The sequence below is a fragment of the Heterocephalus glaber genome, unplaced genomic scaffold, assembly GCF_053883595.1.
Source record: "Heterocephalus glaber isolate CG9 unplaced genomic scaffold, H.glaber_assembly_v1.0 deba00001451, whole genome shotgun sequence".
Taxonomy (NCBI): Eukaryota; Metazoa; Chordata; class Mammalia; order Rodentia; family Bathyergidae; genus Heterocephalus; species Heterocephalus glaber.
In genome coordinates, this window is record NW_028258301.1 from 6080491 (window position 1) to 6098206 (window position 17716).

Sequence of the window (17716 nt, forward strand, 5' to 3'; positions counted from 1 at the left end):
TCTGAGCCAAATAAAGCTCTCCTCCTTCAAATTGTAGGTGTCAGGTATTTCACCCAGCGATGAGAAGGTGACAAAGATAAAGGTTCCTCCAGCTGGGACAAGGGGCAAGAAATGGAGGGCCTTGATGTGCAGATGGAAGCTGCCTGCAGCACACCCTCAGGGCCACTCAGGAGGAAAGGCGCCTGTCAAAGGGACACCTAAATTGGGTCTATAAATCGATGCGTGGCTGAATGAGAGGAGGTGGGCTGAAAGACCGTCCCAGCCGAACTCCTCCGCCTGGAAGCCAGCACCTCACACTCGTCCCTACCCGCTAGGCTTCCCTGCAACGCAGCCTGTCCAGCACACCGTCCTACCCCTCACCAATGCTTGCTGCTGCATGCTCACAAGCTCCCCCCACAAATCCCGCCGGGAGATAGAGTCATCCCCACAGGGGCTCATGGCCACACCCCTTTCTAGGTTGCAGGATTGGCGGAGGTTGATTGAGGAAGGGGCTCTGACAACAAGCCCCAACCTTGGAAAACTCTCCCTGCCCACACAGCGCCAGGTCCCTCCAGGGCGGGCTGGGAATCGAAGGAAGCTGAAGGCCGGACCAGTACCACCTGTAGCCCCCGGCACGGCTCGAGTTGGGCTCTGCCCAGGCCGAGCTCCGGCGGAGTGCAGCCGCAGCCGAGGCCGTGTGGGCGGGCAGGAGTTATTTGCTGGGGAGCTGGCAAACCGCGGAACACAGAGGAGCCAAGGGGACCAGGACGGCGGACGGCGCGAGCTGGGGGCGGGAGGCACCTTTTGGGCACCGGGCCGTGGTGGGCAGCGGGCGCTGGGAGAGCGGGAGACGCGGGGCCCGCGCGCTCACCCCTCCTACCTGCCACCGCCACCGCCACCGCGGGAGCCGCTCGGGGAGCTGGCGGAGCGAAGCGGCGCCCACTCACCCGGAGCCCCTCTCCCAGCTCTGATCCGGGCTCTGCACACGGCCCGGCCGGGGCCCACCCCGCCGCGCCGCGCTCCCGGCCCAGCTCCTCGAAGTCCGCGGGCTGTGGACGCTGTGGACACTGTGGACACGCGGCGCGCCGCGGCCGGCCGCCCTGCGCTCAGGGGAGCCGGGTTGGACCGCAGGGAGCGTCCACGCACCCCCTCAGGCAAGTCAAGGGTACAAGAGTTGGGGGAGGCTGCGGGGAGGTGGAGGGCTTGAGGAGGGGCCGCTTAAGGAGTGAAGCCCTGAGCTAGGGGTAGGGCGGCGGGTGTTAGTGCCAGACAAGTGTCAGACCGACCCCCTTGCGAAAAAAGAGGTGAGAAAGACAAAGAGAGACCCAGGAGAAGGGGAGACACGCCGGTGTACTGGCTGCCTTGGGCCCTCTCAGCCGTGCCCTGATCTCTCCCCTCTTAACTCAGTGGAATCTGCCCTCCACAGCCTCCCCTAGGCCCAAAGTGAGCCAGAAAGCAGAGGGAAGTGGGCAACAGACAACTTCAAATCCAAGGGAAAAGAGAAGCCAGGAAAACAGCAGACATGGCTGGCCCCTCTGACTGATGCCCCCCTTCACTATTTAAGAGGCAGGGGCGGCCCTAGGGACACAGCAGCAAGCTGTGCCAATCAGGGGATGCAGACCTGGACCCTGAATCACATCAGGGTGTCCAAAGGGAGTCAGAGGTTTGGGCGCCTTGAGTCGGGAAGTTACAAGACTGAAAGAAAAAAGCAGAGCAGTTTCCAGGCTATACTGGCAGGTGGAGCTCAGCCAGCTGAAGATAAAGCAGACCCAGGCTCAGGCACTGGGAGCTGCGTTCCCACCACACCTGCAGTGCGCAATGGGCCACACCTGGCCAGTGCTGCTCACCACAGCTGGTGAGCTCACCCCCACACCCCCAAGCAGAATCAGGGGGGCTGCCTGGTGGAGCCAGAGCCAGGGCAGCTGCACTGGGGGTCAAGGACAGGGCAGGAGCAGCAGGAAGGTTGGACTAGAGAAACCTTTGGCAGGAGGATCTGCAGGACTCTGAGATGGGCTGGAAATGGGTTGTGGGGAGCCTGTGAGAGAAGAGGGGACCAGGGCTGGCCAAGGCTGTGGGTTTTGTAGGAGATGATGACATTGAAGGAACCTCTAACTCAGAGACAGTATTTCCAGGAAGTGGGGCTCAGCAGGCCAAAGCTAAAGTCACGGGCTGAGCAGAGTTCATTGAACTGGGCAACAACAAGAGGGCCAGTGGCCTTGGTGAATGCAGAGCGGGGAGCACGATGGGATTGAAAGCAGACTGCAGTGGAGGATGATTGAGAAGGAGGTGAAGTGTACACAAGGGGCAGTGCTTTCAAGAAGGGGAGAGAGCCAGGCATAGTGGTGAGCACCTGTCATCCCAGAGGCTTGGGAGGCTGAAGCAGGAGGGTTGCAGGTTTGAGCCCAGCCTAGTCAAGTTAGTGAGATCCTGTCTCAAAACATAAACAAAAAGGGCTAGTGATCTAGCTCAGTGCAAAGGCCCTGGGTTCAATCCCCAGTGCCAAAAACTAAACAGAAAAAAGAAGGAAGGGAAGGAGGGAGAGAGGAAAGGAGAGAGGAGTGGGGGAGGGAGGAAAAGGACAGAGAGAAAGGCAGACAGACAGACGAGGAGAGACTGTTAGCTGTAGACCTCTGTGGGGTTGAAGGAGAGTTTTAGGATGGGACAGGCTTGGGAGCATCTGAGAGGAGGTGCAGTCTGCTGAGGGCATTGGTGAGCACAGGAAGGGGAGGTTTCCCAGGAGGCTTAAGGGCCCACCTGAAGCCAGAGCTGCAGACAAACAGAGGGGCCATGCTGCCCAGTGTGGTTTCTTCTCTGGCTAAACTCGGCAGGTCAAGTATAGACTTGGGGAGGCAGAAGGCTTGACTGAGGCCAGGTTGAGTCTTTGCTTGGGCATCTTTAGCAGAAGGCCAAAGGGACGTGATAAGTGACAAGATAGTAACTGAAGTCAGTGTGGATCTCAGGTGAATGAGATCAGAAAAGAGTCTCAGCAGAGGGTGGTGTGCAATGCTGATAAAGAGCACAGACTCAGCACACCTGGAGCTGGGTTTGCCTCTGCCATGTATTACCACCATGTCTGTGACTGTGGGCAAATAATTTAACCTTTCCAAGCCTCTGTTTCCCTAGGGATGACAATGACAAATAGGGATGACAATAGTGCCTACCTCTTAGAGTTGTCGTGGACTTATGTGAGTCAGTATATATAGAAGGCTTATGTCTTAACCCATTTTCTATTGCTACAACAGAATACCTGAGACTGGATAAATTATAAAACAAAGAAGTTTGTTTAGCTCACTGTTCTGAAGACTGGAAAAGTTAACAGCAGGGTTCTGGCATTTGTCTGTCTTCTGGTGACAGCTTTGTGCTGCTTTAACTCAGAAAGCAGAAGGGCAATCAGGTACATGCAAAAGAGACAAAATACAAGAAGCAAGCTCGGTGTATCACAACCTGCTCCATAGTGACTAGTCCAGTCCCGCAAGAGCAAGAACTCACCACTACAAGAGTTAACCCTGTCCCATGAGAAAAGCATTAACACCTCTTCATGACCTGATCACCTATTAAAGTTCCTGCCACACTGCCACAGTGAAATCAGATTTCCACTGAGTTTCAGAGGGAACAAACCATACTCAAATGATGGTACTAGGTGCTGTCCGGGTGTGTATGGAGGGAGTAGTGGGGGCATAGTTGAGAGCCAGACGTCCCAGTTTGTCAGAAGTGGACTGATTCAGGCTGACAACAAGGACGATAAGGTGCGGGCCTGCAGAGGGGTGGCAGCTGGGGTAGAATGGAGGAACTGGGCATTGGAGATGGGACATCAAGGAACTAAGAGGCAGAGAGCCAAGTGATTGTACACATGATCCTGTGGCCCCTCTGGAAAGGTAAGACTTAGGCTGGAGGGGAAAACAGTGAGTCCCAAAGCCTTGGAAGGAGGTGGACAGGAAGAGCAGTTCTACTCCAGGAGTTTGGCCCCATCCCTCCTGCCCCCACCCCCGGCCCCTGAGTTGCTAGGGAAGGAGGCTAAGACCCAGGCTTAGGCTAGAGATTCTATTCTTCCCACAGATGTGGCCCTGACTAATGGCCAATCTGAGAGCATCAGGAAGGGAGCAGAACACCCCAAGGCAGTGGGGTCACTTTGGCCCGGATGGGTGCAGAAGTTGGTCTAATGGATGTAGCACTGTGATTGCGACAGAGAAGGCTGCAGAGCCCTGTGTCACTGGAGCCCAGTAGAAGTCAGAGCCTGCAGAGACCATCTAGACCAGACTCCCAGGGATCAAACTCGGGTCCTGGAGCTTGCACAGCAGGCGGTAAACCACTGAACTAAATCCCTGGCCCTAGACTGGACTCCCACTTTACCAATAGCAATGGTGAAACAGCTCTTGAGGGGCACAGTAGGTGCTTGCTAGCTGGAGATGCAAAGACTCACTGTAGAAGGGTACCCTCAGAGGAGCTGAAACAAAACACCTGCCCCCATTACTTCTCCCGGGGCTGCTGCTCTCAAGCACCTCCCCTCCAGCCTCCCCATGCCCAGGCAAGAAGTCTCCAGAGCTTGTTTGCTGGGCAACAGCTCATCCCCACCAGATAGGCAGTTGGCAGTGTCTATCTGTCTATGCATTCGGCCTGTGTCTGCAACTCTGTATGGACTGCAGCTGTGCTTGTATTATGGGTGTGTCTGGTCCCTGAGTGTGCGTGAAGGGTGTGTGTACACACAGGCACACACACAGTCAGGGAGGAGAAGGATGGGGCCCAGGAGTCAGACACAGAAAGTGGAAAGCTAGGCCTTCAAGCGTCATCTTCAAACCGTGTTTCTAGCAGGGGGAATCTGTGTGCGTGCATATGTGTGTGTGTGTGCGTATGTGTGTGTGTACATGTGTGGTAGGCTTGCATGTGTCTGGGTGAGGAAGGGACTGCTGGGGTAGGGTGATGGTGGCTCTTTGGACTCTGAGGAGGCAGCATTCAGTTGGCAGAAGCTGAGAGCATACAGGGCAGTGAGTAAGTCCCAGTGGGAACGAGTAATGGTGATGTGAGAGGTTCCCTGAGGATGGGGGTAGGGTAGGGATAGAGAGCACAGGGCTGGGGGGCCAGAGGAGGGGGCTCAGACTTCAGGGACTAAGGCAGAACAGGAGAGTTTCAGTGAGGGACAAAGGGCTCCTACTGAGGGACTGGGACTCACATGGAGACCATGGGCCAGGGTCAGTGTGCACGCACACTTAGGGGCAGGACCCCTTTCCTGGGTCTCCTTTCCCCAGGTCTCTGGCAAAGAGGTTCTTAGGCTCTTGGAGCAGGAACCTGGGGTCAAAAGATCTGAGCTGCCCCCAGTCAGGACGCTGTTCTATGTGCAGCACAAATATCCTATCATTATGTCAGGGGGGAGTGGGGCAGTGTAACCTGCAGGGCCTTTAGACAGACACAGCCTGCCCCAGGGGCTCTTACCTCCACTTTCTGAGGCCTACCCCCTCACTTGCTGATGACTGACTGGACAGTATTAATCGGTGACCGTGCTCTTAATAATTAATGAAACATCTCTACGCTTTCTGTAAGCAGAAATTCTGGTGAGGCAGAAACATGAACTCTTCAGTCTAACAGAACAGGTTCAAACCCCAGCTTTCCTCATTACAGCCAAGTAAATGGGGGACATCCCTTTACCTCTTTCACATCCCTTCCTCATTGTGACTGGGGACAGGCTACAACAGCCCACGGGGTTGGGGTGAAGATTAAATGTGTTAACATAGGGGAAAAACTTAGCAGAGAGTCTGCTCAGTGTGCATAACCCTTCCTCACAATCAGAACCCCTGTTTGGCTGTGACTTCTCAGGGAAATAATTTAATCTTGGCCCAAAGCAAAGAATTTGGAAAAATGAGCATGTATATTCCATATTACAGACCAGTGTGCTATCTTTATGAGACCTTTTGATATGATAGCATTTTTTTTAATAAGTTCCCATTTCCACTTTCATGAACCTTGGGTAGCTGAGGGTCAGGCCACAGGCTGACAAGAAACTTCAGTCTGGTGACAATAACCTGGTTACACTTCTCCCTTTACATTCAGAGAGGGACCCCAACTCTTCCAAATTGCCCAGCCAGATCAAAATCCAACACCTTCGACATCTGAGGCCTAACCCTGAGTGCTGGTTCCTACCCTACACTCCTTTTAGATTCCACTCCTAAAAATCACAAAGCCCTCCTGGCCAGATGCAGGCCAGCAGCGAGGGACAGCTACTTGGCCAGGGTCATAGGCAGCTGATGGCAGTGTTCAGAGGCTGGGATGGGTGGGTTAGGGGTTAGTTCTTGTTTGGCTTGGTGCAGATTCCCTCCATGACTTTCCCCTGGGCTCAGCAGCTTGGAGGACTCAGGAAAGTGAAGTTCTTCTAATCCTGGCAATTCAAGATTGCAGAGCAATGACCTTCTCTCACTGCTCAGGTGCTGGGCCTGAGGGCTTGGCTTGGAATGAACTAGAAAGGGCTGGTGGAGGCTGGGGATGTTAGCTCAGTGATAGAACAGTACTAGTGTAGCATATGTGAGGCCCTAAATTCAACCCCCCTTGGAGGGTCCTGCTTTGTAATCCAGCACTCCAGCTGGAAATGTTTTTCGTCACAATTTATTAGTCAGAACTAGTTACACAGCCCTACCCAATCCCAAATCTGCCAGGAGAGGATTTAGTGAACAGCACCAAAGACACTCCATGGCCAGAAGTCCCACAACAATGGACCAACACTGCAACAGGGGCATCAGGAGGACCATAGTTCACCAAAGGAAGTGGTGGTGCCAACTGAATTACAACCCCAAAATGACCTCAACACTTCATGTTTGCACATGTCCACCTCCCACCCTGGGGTGGAGGCAACTTTGGGAATAAGCCCAGCACCCGCCTGCCCTTAGCTTTTTCTGTGCCTGGATGGAGATTCTGCCTGTGGTTTTGTTTATGGAGTCAGCTCTGCCTCCCAGGAGCAGATAAGAATCACTCATTGGCAATTAGCATGTAGAAGCTCAGCCCCTAGGCAGGAATTTGCTTTCTGTTAAAAACATACCCTGTGCTCTTCTGCTGTTAACATTTGATCAGTGTAAATGCTAATTACAGGAGCTTATCCACAAATCCTGGGAAAGAGCCCTTGCCTGGTGCTTTAGTCACTCAACCAATATGTATTTAGCAAATCTATTCAGCACCTTCTTAGGTTGGCAGCTCAGGTTCCTGGGTCAGGACACCATATAGCAAATCCTAGCACTACTACTACCACTGAGTGGTTGTAGGTGAATTTACTTAATCTTTCTGTGCCTCAATTTCCTCACCTATAAAAGGGGGATGTAACAGTAATATTCAATCTTATGTTGAAATATTAAATTAGATATTATTGTAAAGTGCTCTGTATAGCACAACTGTTAGTTATCAACCAGAAAGTGGAAATTTCATATTCTCATCTAGAATCATGTTTCTAAGGTAGACTAGCTTCTATCAGAACAGCGCACCACTGAGCATAACTAAAAAAGTTGGACTGAGCATTTAAGAAATCTGTTTAGGGGATGGGAATGTGGCTCAGTGGTAGAGCACTTACCCAGCATGTGGAGGCCCTAGGTTTGAGCCTCAGAAAAAAGAAAAAAGAGGAATAGGAAGAGTTATTTTCCAGTTTGTAAGAGAAAATGGATGCCGGGCACACACCTGTAATCCCAGCACTCAGGAGGCTGAGACAGGAGGGTTGCTTCAAGTTTGAGGCCAGCCTGGGCTACATAATGACTTCAAGGGCAGCCTGAATTACAAAGTGAGACCTTGTCTCAAAATAAATAAATAAATAAAAAGAGAGCATGAAAATGGAATTGGTGAGATAAAATTGGAATTAAGGATTTGCAGAGTGGAGAGGTCCTGTTTGACACCTCCAGTTTCTATTGTCAATTTTTTGTGGTGCTAGGGATCAAACCAGGACCTGGAGCATGCTAAGCAAATGTTCCAACACTGAGCTACACCCCTGGCCCTCCTCCAGTGTTTAGTTGAGTAGCCCAAAGGGCTATACTCTATGAGTAATAGTTAACCAAATGTAGTCTCAGGAAAACTGGAACCAAGTTTCTAATCAGTGCAATCCCAGATTGGACTGAAGTGATCTGCCCTTCTTCAGCTACCTGTGAGAAGAAGATATTGTTTTCTCTGAAGGAAACAACATCGTCTGGATTAGAGCCTTAAACTGTCTACAATTTCTCATGCATGACATCAGGCATTCAGCACTAGATAGTTCAGTGGTAGAGCACCTGCCTAGCATGTGCAAGCTCCTGAGTCCAATTCCCAGCAATGCAAGAATAAATAAATAATGTGGGGGCTGAAGGTGTAGCTCAATGGTAGAGCATGTGCTTAGCACAAGCAAGGCCCTGGGTTCAATGCCCAGCACAGAAACAGATACAAATATCTGGCATCCCAGCAGATAAGACCAAATGACCAAAAATAGACAAGAAAAGCAAACTCACAGGAGATCCAGATGTTGGAATTTTCAGGCATAGACTTTAAAGGGTTTACTGTTTTCAAGAAAATAGGTAAAAGAGGGAGTCTTTCAACAAAAAACTAGAATCTATGAAAAATAATTGATGGAAATTCTAGAGCTGAAAAATTATAACAGATTAAGAACTCAATATATAGACTTAACAGTCGGGAAGACACATGTGAAAAAAGGAATAGGGGACTGACTGCTAAATTGGGAGAAAAATATCCAGGCTGAAACAGGAAGGCAAAAAGGCTGGAAAATACAGAATAGCATATAAGAGACATGTGGGACAAGATGGAATGGTTGAACATATGTGCGATTACAGTGCCAGAAGGAGAGGAGAGAGGGAATGGGGAAAAAAAAGAATGGCATAAATGTATCCAACTGGAGGAAGACATGAAGCCACACACCACAGAAGCATCAGGAACCCCAAGAAGAATAAACACAAAGAAAAACATGACTAAGTATATGGTAGTAAAACTGAAATCCAAAGACAGAGAGATTTCCCTATAAGGAAAGAGAAATGAGCTCCTTGGATCCTCCAGCCCCCCAGGACCTCCTTAATCTTTGTCCACTGTCAGTTTTCAAGTGTGGTGTAAAGTGAGATGAAGGGTCGGACTCCATCACACACACACACACACACACACACACACACACACACACACACACCCACACACACCCCCAGAGGCTTCTCCACAGGAAGGAAGACTGCCTTTGCTAGGTTTTGTCTGGCATTAATAAATGAGGGGAAAAGGGATTCAAAATAGGAAGACCTAGGAATCTCACGGGCCCTCCTGAGGATCAAACCCTTTTCTGGAAAATGAAGCAAGATTCCCATGGGCACACTGTGAACCCGATCATCTGTTCTCTGACTCCAGTCTCAAGCTGCCCTTTGTTTTTACTACTTCCTCTTAGTGCAACCACCAGATGAACCCCACCCCACTTTCCTCTGAGCCTCATTCAAGCAGTTGTAGGGATTCAGTGATATCATAGATGTAAAAGTGCCCTGTAAACTGTAAGCTGCTGTATCTGTTTAGTTGTTATTGTTGCCTGGCAGAACCCTCAGTGATAGGTTAAAGAGAGTAAATGGTTTGTGCACATGTGGAGCTTCCTGAGGAATCTGGGTTGTGGATCCCCTTCAAGGGTTAACATGTGCTGTCTTTGCCCGAATTTGGAGATTTCTGATTTCATGCCAGCTTGGTGTAATTAGAATGAATCCTGGTAGAACTGCCACCTCTCAGCGTGGTGCCAGGAGAGGGAACTCGAGAGTCATCAGATCTGGACAGGTATGGAAGTGGCCTTCCATGGCCTCTGAGCTGCTTGGGCCAAGCTGACACCAACCTGTGTCCAGAGTAAAGAATCTGAACTGCCTTTCCCTGATACTAGCCCTTATTTTCACTCACCGAGCACTCAATTTTTTTCCAACCCTAGAGTGTTCAGGCTTTGGACAGCATAAAAACAAAACTCTGGCACTTGAGGGACAGACCAACTCTTCTGTTTCCAGACCCAACATGACCAACCTCTCAAATCTGAGATTTCGTCTCTTCTCTGTCAACCATCGCACAAGAACATGGTTAATGGTTATTAAATAATCACTGTTTGAAGCACTTTATTTAGCTTAAAGCAATTAACTATCACTCTTTAAGCAAGTTTTGTTCATAGCTCTGCATTACAAGTGATAACACTCAGCACAGAGCTGAAGGCCAGCCCCAGTCATCATCCTGCCTGCTCCTCATCCTGCATGCTATATTCCCACCTGTGCCTCCATCGGATTACTCCTCTCCCACCGAAAATGCTCTCTGACATTGTTTCCCAGTTCTACCATGGCTCGAAGCTAAGATCTCAGCCTTCCCAAGCCTTGGTACCTGTGATTTCATGTTATGGAACAGAAATCTCAAGTAGAAGTCATAGATCCCTGGACTCTATTTACACTCTTGCTTCTGTGCGCATTTCCAGAATTCTGGCATCCAGAGATCGATCTCAAACTAGATACACCTAGAGAATCTTAGAAAGGAACTCTAGCATCCAGTGATCTGGCGGATGAACCCAGGTCCAACTGTGGGATCCCGGATGGTTGAATGGATCTAGGGCTGGAATCTAATAGAATGCCCAGCCCAGAAAGGGCCCAGGGCCCCAAGCCCAGGTACAAATTGCCCCCTCTCACTGGACATGTGAATCACCAGGAGCACCTTACTCTCGTGTAGCTGTCCACACCAGGACCTTATCTGATGTTCAGGAAAATGAATGTCACTGCTAAGCCTCCCAGAGCCTAGTGTAGGTTTCTTCATCTGAGCAAGGAGGGACCAGGCCAGAGAACTGTCAGGCCACTTCTTCCACTTGGGGGGCTGGAGTTGTCTAAAACCCAAGAGCTGCCACCTGCCCTCTAGTTGAGTCTACTGAGCATGATACAAGGAGGATCATTTAATAAGCACTCTGCTGAGCACTTCACAGCTATTCACTCTCTTATTTAACCAGGAAGGTTTCCTGGAGGTGGGGAGGTGGATGACTAGAGAAGGTGGGATGGGACTCCAGGTGCGAGAACAATAGGCAGACTTTGCAATAGGAGTGGGTTGGCCCTGCCAAGGCGGGGAGCTGCCCTAGGGGACCGCTGCACTCCCAGACCCTGAATGTAGCCACGGAACCCAGCCCAGGCTGGAGGCTGAGAGGCCCTACTGATCCATGTGCTTTCTCTTTCTGTGTGCCCGCAGGACCACGTGAGCTGGCCTCTGGCTTGTGGGCTGTCCGGGGCCAGGCAGCGGGGCGCTTGATGCGTGCCGCGGGCGCGCAGGCCCATGAGGCCCCCAAAGAAGAGCGGTGGGCCTCTGGCCCCGGCGCCCGCAGTCCGGGCTCAGGGCTGGCTGCCCGGCCTGCCGTCGCCCGCGCTGTGCTGTGCCTGCGGTCTGTGCGTGCTGCTGGCGGGCGTGAATGTGACGCTGGTGGGCGCCTTCGCCTCTTTCCTGCCTGGGCACAACGCGCCGCTGGTCGTGGGGCCCGCGCTGCTGGTGCTGGCGCTCGGCTTCTTCGCAGCCTGCTGCCTGTGTAGCCGCCGGGGCCTGGCTCCCCGCGCGCGCTCCTTGGAGGCGGCGGACCCGGGCCAGGGTGTCCGGCGCGCCAGGCCGGTGGCGCTGGAGATGGAGAGCAGCGAGCGCACAGCTCAGGACACCACTGCGGTGCAGCTCAGCCCCGCCGCCTCCGCAGCGTCCTCCGGCCGCTCCAGCCCCGGCCTCTTCGCCCTGGACGCTCCCGCTCCCGCACCTGCACCCGCAGCGATCTACGCCCCGCGCAAAGAAGGGGTCCCGGGAGCGACTGTCTCCTAGCACCAGGGCCCAGGCGTGACTCCCCTGTTCTGGCTCTCTCCGTCAAGTGCCATTTAAAGGTCTGGTGCTGGGCACGGTCGCGGGCCTCAGCTGTCCCAGCCCAGGTACTTCTGGAGTGGAGAATCTGGTAACTCTGAGGGCGCTCATACCCCAAAGAAGGGAGCAGAGCCTGTCCTGCTTCACCTTAACCTCAGCCTTGATGAAACTGAACCTTGGAACTTGACCCTCTCCTCCCTCATAGCATTTGGGCCCTGTGGAGGAAGAAGCATCCACCCTGAGAGGTCTGACTACCGGCAAGGCTTCTGGGATCAGGAGGAGGGGAACTTCCGCCTGGACTGGCTCCCTTCTGCGCACCCCACCTTGAAAGGCCTCTATCGCCCCTTCTGCACAAGCCCCCCCCCCATTTCTCCAACATGACTTTTGGGATTTGGGGGGCGGAAAGGAAGGGTTCTGACTTCAGCTAAGATGGTCCCTTCTGGCAGAGGTCCCTTCCTGTCTGACTAGGGGCAGGGCAGCTGAGGCTGGGCCCGCAGTAGTGAGGGGCCTTCTTCAGCCCTGAAGGTTCCTGTGTTATCTTCACTGCCAGCGGTGTCAGCCGCCAGGACTGTGCCTCACTCCTGAATAAAGCAGGCTGGAGGGATGGGCTGATTGTGGGGCCTCTGCCCGAGGACCCTGGATTCTGGGATCCCTCAGCCTGTGAGCAAGCACTTCAGCATCCTAGCACGAGTCGTTAGAGCTCAAGAAGGAGACCCCAAGGGAGAGGAGCATGGGACTGTGAACAAAAACTGTCTCTAAGACTGTGAATGTCTGTGAGAACAGGTGTGTCAGTAGAGGAACTAGGAGAATGTAGGAGTGTGGCTGGGTACAACGGCCTGGCTGTAGCTCCTTCAAGAGATGAGGAGTGGCAGTGTTTGGGTGACTGTCAACATCACACATGGCTGTAGGAAGTGTAGGGAGGGGTAGTAGTTGAGAGAATGGCCACTCTAGCAGGGAAGGTGAGAGAGGACACCACACACACACACACACACACACACACACGCACACACTGCAAAGCCCAGACCTTTCTCCCAGGCTTGGTGGGCTTGCAAAGCTGGGGCCGAGCCTGTGGTCTGTCCAGGGGTGACAGCACATGGCAGAGGAATGTGGGCTGTCTTTAAAAGAAGAAGCAGGGGACTGAAGGAATATTCTGACTCTGCCCTCTCCCTACAGGGACCATGGCAAGCAAGGATAGTGGCACATACTGGCTCACCATCTCTGGGGAGCTGTGACTCCCTGCCCATCCACCTTGGCTTCACGGGCCTCCCTTTCTCTTTTCAAAATGGGCTCTGCTACTCTTCTGCCATGGCCCAAGTACTTCCCAAGAGCCCTGGGGCTCTGCCTTCCTCCTTTGGCCCCACCTCTGTCCACTCCTGCTGGCTCTCTCTCCCACTGAAGGTACCAGTGTGGTCTGCTCGAGGAGAGCAAATCTGCCAGTAGGCTCTGGGCAGTTCATCTCCACTCCATCTCGTGGGTGGATGGGCCCTAGTGTCTGGAGCTGATGATCTCTGTTCAGAGCACCACTTCGCGTCCAGCGGTGCATGTGCGTGTGTGTGTGTGTGTGTGAGGCCACCTCCTCAGGCTCATCTTCTCTTCTGGTTCATTGGTCTGCAGCCTCAGACACCATCTGCTGCCTTGGTAGAGTAGACATGAGAGAGGCCACTGCTGACGCTGCCTTGGGGTATAGTCTGGACCCCCTTTTCCCACCACCTTCTTCCAAGGAGACACCTAGATTCATCCTGCAATGCTAGACCCAATCAAAAGCCCTCTCCCACCTATGGGCAGATGCCAAAAATTACACTCTCAGAGACCCCACCCCCTCAGACCTTGCTCCGGGAGTTAGCTGCAGGGGAGCAAAAGTGAGCATAAGATAAGGATTCATTCAGGGCCGTGGGGCCACAGAGCAATGGTGTGAGTAGAGTGGGGAGAGAATGGAGTGGAGGAGGGGGACACTGGTTCCCTGGAGTCCCTTCCGCCACCACCTCCACTGGTCTCATCTATGCTCCTTCCTCCTCCTCAGGCACACCCAGTGCCCAGGCCCACTTCTTAGTCAGCGTTGGCAAAGCAACCTGCACATCATTTCTCTGGGGCTGCCATACCAGGCTCTCCTCCCCTCACACTGTTTCCCCAGGTGAGCACTGAGGGCCATGGCCCTTCCAGGGCAGTACAGTCAGTGAGGCCCTAGAGCAGCCCCAGAGAAAGTCCCGTCACACTCGGAACTGGAGGACATGCTCTGTCCCCTCCCCTCTGTTTTCCTCTCCCCAGGCATGGTCCATGTGGGGGCCTCTAGGGAGGCCAGTTTCTGTTGAAGGTGAAGACACAATTCTGACAGCACTGGGGCATCAACCTCCCTGACCCTGAAGATTCTGAGCAGGGCCTGGCAACTCCTGCAGGTAGATTGCTTGAGGCCTTTGATAAGGGCTAAGCCTGGCCCTGGAACCTGAAAAGCATGGCACCAGGGCCTGCTCTCAGAGGTCCGGGGGCTGCAGTGGAGAACACAAAGCCCCAAGACCTGGAGGAGCTCTGGGGTGGCACAGGGAGCTGCTGACCTGGACAATAGATTCCAGTATGGGTGCAAGAATTGCCTTTTCCCCCTTCTCTTCCCACTAGAAGAAATGAAGGCATCCACTTAGAATCAGTTTTTACTAATTAATTCAGTAAATAATTCCTGAGCCCTGTGGCTGGTACTGAGAATACAATGTGAACAAGCTCTCACGGAGGTCATATTCTACTTCAGGGAGACAGTAAAGAATTAAGTGAGCAAATGATCAAAAGACATTAACTAGTGAACAGTGCTGTGTAGAAAATCACAGTAGGAAGATGCGGCAGAGGGACTTTTAGGCAGGTGTTCTCTGAGAGGTGGCATTTAAGCTGAGCTCTAAATGATGAGTCAACCATGCAAAGATCTAAAAGAGCAAGAATATTTCAAGCTCAGGAAATGGCCAGTGTAAAAGCCCCAAGGTAAGAACGAACTTGGCCACTGTGTGCCAGGACAAGAAAGAAGGGCTGGAGAGAGAGGGCTGGAAATGAAATTGGAGAGATGGAGAGAGGGAGGATATGGCTCAGCTCATGGAAAGTTTAGTAAGCTAGAATGAGAGGTTGAGAAATTTTATTCTTGGTGAGAGGGGAGCCACTGAAGGTTTTAAGCAGGGGAATGACATGATCTATGATTGTAGAAATCATTCTGCCTACTGTGTGGAAAATAGAGTGTCAAGGGGTAAGAGAGAAAATGGGATGAGTTAGGAGGTTATTACAGAGAGCTGTGGCCCATGGGGACTGGAACTGAGTAGTCGCTGTGGAGTGGACAGAGTCTGCACCTGTTTCTGAGGTAGATGGGACAGGTCACCCTGTCAGATTTCCTGGGGGAGGGAAAGAGGGATGTGGGAGGAAAAGCTAGAATTTTGGTTTGAGCCCTGGGTGTATGGTGAAGGACCAAGGTTTAGAGGAAATTCAAGGACCATGGTACAGGGAAAAGCCTGTTAGGCCAGGAGAACTGCCGTGCACAAACTGGAGCCATAGTCCGAGTTCTGGAAAGCAGACCCCTGGTATGTGGCTGGTGGCTAAGCCAAGAGTCCAGATGAGGCACATGAAGAGAGGGGAAGGCAGAGAACCCAGAGCCTAGGGAGATCCAACCTGAGCTAGGAGGAGGAAGGGACCTTAGGCTGGCCAATTCAGAATCTCTCCCAACACTCTGATGCAAGAACCTTTCTGATGAAGGCCATGGACTAGTAGTTGGGAATTAGGGAGAAGTAAATAGAATATGAGCTCCCAGAGGTTAGGACTTTTATCTCATTTATTGCTATACCCTCAGTGCCTACCCAACACAAGTTAAGTGCTTGGTAATACCTGCTGACTGAGTGAATGAGTAAGAGGTGTAAATCTTATCAGAGAGTTGAGCCTCCAGGTCCCTGGGAATAGGGACTTAAAGATGCTTAAGAGCTCCTTGTTGTGGGAGTTCCCCTGGAAGATTCCTCTGTTTTCTAATTCTCTGTGGGGAGGTGGGGTGGCACAAGAACTGGCCAGCTGGACATCAGTGAACCAGCCTGATGGCCAGCCAGGCACCCAAAAGTAGATGGACGCAGATGGACCAAGCCTGGGAAAATTGATACCGCTAGGGACTGCCACCAGAGGGCACCCTGGGCACATGTCAGGGGATGAAGGCAGCTCAGCCCAAGCCGACTGCACAATTTTGCTTTTTTTCCTTCTGAGGTCCAAGGCCTAGAAGATCGGGAGAAGCAGGAGAATTGGAGGATAGGGCAAGCTACGAAGATTTACTAAATAATTTGTCCACTTCCGGAACCTGACATTACAGAAAGAGCCTTGATTTGGACATAAATTTAAGTCTTTATCAAAGTCACAGATAAGTCTCCAGTCTGCCATAGAGTGAACTCGACCTTATCTTAGACTGAACCCTCACCTGGTCCAGACTGAGACCTGACAAGGCTCATAAACTGAACTTGACCCTAGACCTTTACTATATGCCGAACCCTAACCTGGACACTGAGCCTTGACTATGGGCACACATTAGCTCTTCATTCTGTTTATAGCCTGAGCTTGAACCCTGGGAACAGACAGGCCTGACCCTGCTCCATCTACTGAGCCCTGACTGACTGCTCACAGAGCCTGACTGGTCACAGAACCCCAAATCTGGTACCAGCTTGAACTCTGTGGATAAAGATTGACCACAGTCCCCAAATGAACCTTGATCCCTGAGATTTGCTCTGCCAACACCCCACCGACATAAAGACCTTCCAGATGAGGCTCCTGTCATGTCAAGCTCCAGCCCCAAAAGAAAATGACTCCTAGAACCACTTTTGTTGGGGCCAGAAGGAATTCTGGTCTCCAGTATTCAGGAACTCCTGGGATAGCTTGGACCCCTGAGAGGCCAGGCAGAGGAAGTTCAGTTCTAGGCTGTTCAGAAGATGAGAAGGGGAGGCTCCTGGGCTTCTCAGGACACTCCAGCCCAGGGAAGGGAATGCCTTTCTGCCAGTCTTCCGGGGAGCCAGCCAGGGAGTCTCTTCCATTTGCATCTCTGACTGCCTTAGAACCTTGGACAAGTCCCTCTCTCCCTGGGAAGTGCTCCACCCTCTTGTTATCTTTCCAGGAAGATGTGAAGAGGCTGAGACAAGGCCAATGCCTGAGGCCCATGTCCTCACCTCACGCCCCATCAGAAAAAGAAGCCCCATCATTCTGGGAGCTCACTTGGGCTGGTCCCTCCAAACAGGCAAGAAAAAGTGAATCATGCCTAAAATAGCCTGGGGTTGTGACACAGGAGTGAAGGTATCCTGGGAAGTCCCCAAGGCCTCTGGAGGTTTCTGGGGTCTAGTGTGTGTCAGGTTGGGAGGTTCACAGAGGACAATGCAGCCACTTCCCAAGCCACACTGACCAATTCAATTACTGTCCTCCCCAGGGATGGACCTGGCTACACTGTCCCTTCAGAGCCTCACTGGCCTTTGCCAGCTCAACAGCCTGGCATCCACCTGGGAGGGGGGCAGGCAGGAGCTGGGGCGGGGGAGGGAGCAGCTCAAGTCAAAAAAATCGCTGACGCTGAAGACAATGAGCTCTCCAAGGCTGAGGCAACTCATTTGGTCCCGGCCACGCTTTATTAAATTCTCATAAACCTGTCAGGGGGGACAGGGCTCGCTTCAGTTTACCTCATTAGCCCGACACAATGACAGTGGGAGGGGGGCAGGAGGAGGGGCTGGCTAGGGTAGGCCGGTGTGCTCAGCGCTGAGAACCAAGCCAGCCGGGAAGATAATTGAATTAAGTGGCTTTTGTTAATGGTTTTTAAGACTCCGAAGTGTAAATAACATTTAGGGGCTTTCTTTAAATGGGGCTGGGGTTTTAGAGATCCAGGGAGCCTAGAGGAGGCCCAGCCTGGTCCCTGCCCTTCTCCCCCACCCTGGAGGAGCTCAGGAAGGGAGAGCCT

General features: G+C 52.4%; 1 protein-coding gene across 1 annotated transcript; it reads left to right on the forward strand.

The window, feature by feature from the left end:
• Positions 1-11155: 11155 nt before the first annotated feature.
• Tmem275 (transmembrane protein 275) lies at positions 11156-17324 on the forward strand. Its single transcript, XM_087214892.1, has one exon. The coding sequence runs from the start codon at positions 11227-11229 to the stop codon at positions 11749-11751; it is 525 nt and encodes a 174-aa protein (XP_087071018.1). The 5' UTR covers positions 11156-11226; the 3' UTR covers positions 11752-17324.
• Positions 17325-17716: the final 392 nt, after the last annotated feature.

Coding starts and splice junctions, on each gene's coding strand:
- Tmem275 (XM_087214892.1), top strand. CDS start 11,227: ATGAGGCCCCCAAAGAAGAGCGGTGGGCCTCTGGCCCCGGCGCCCGCA.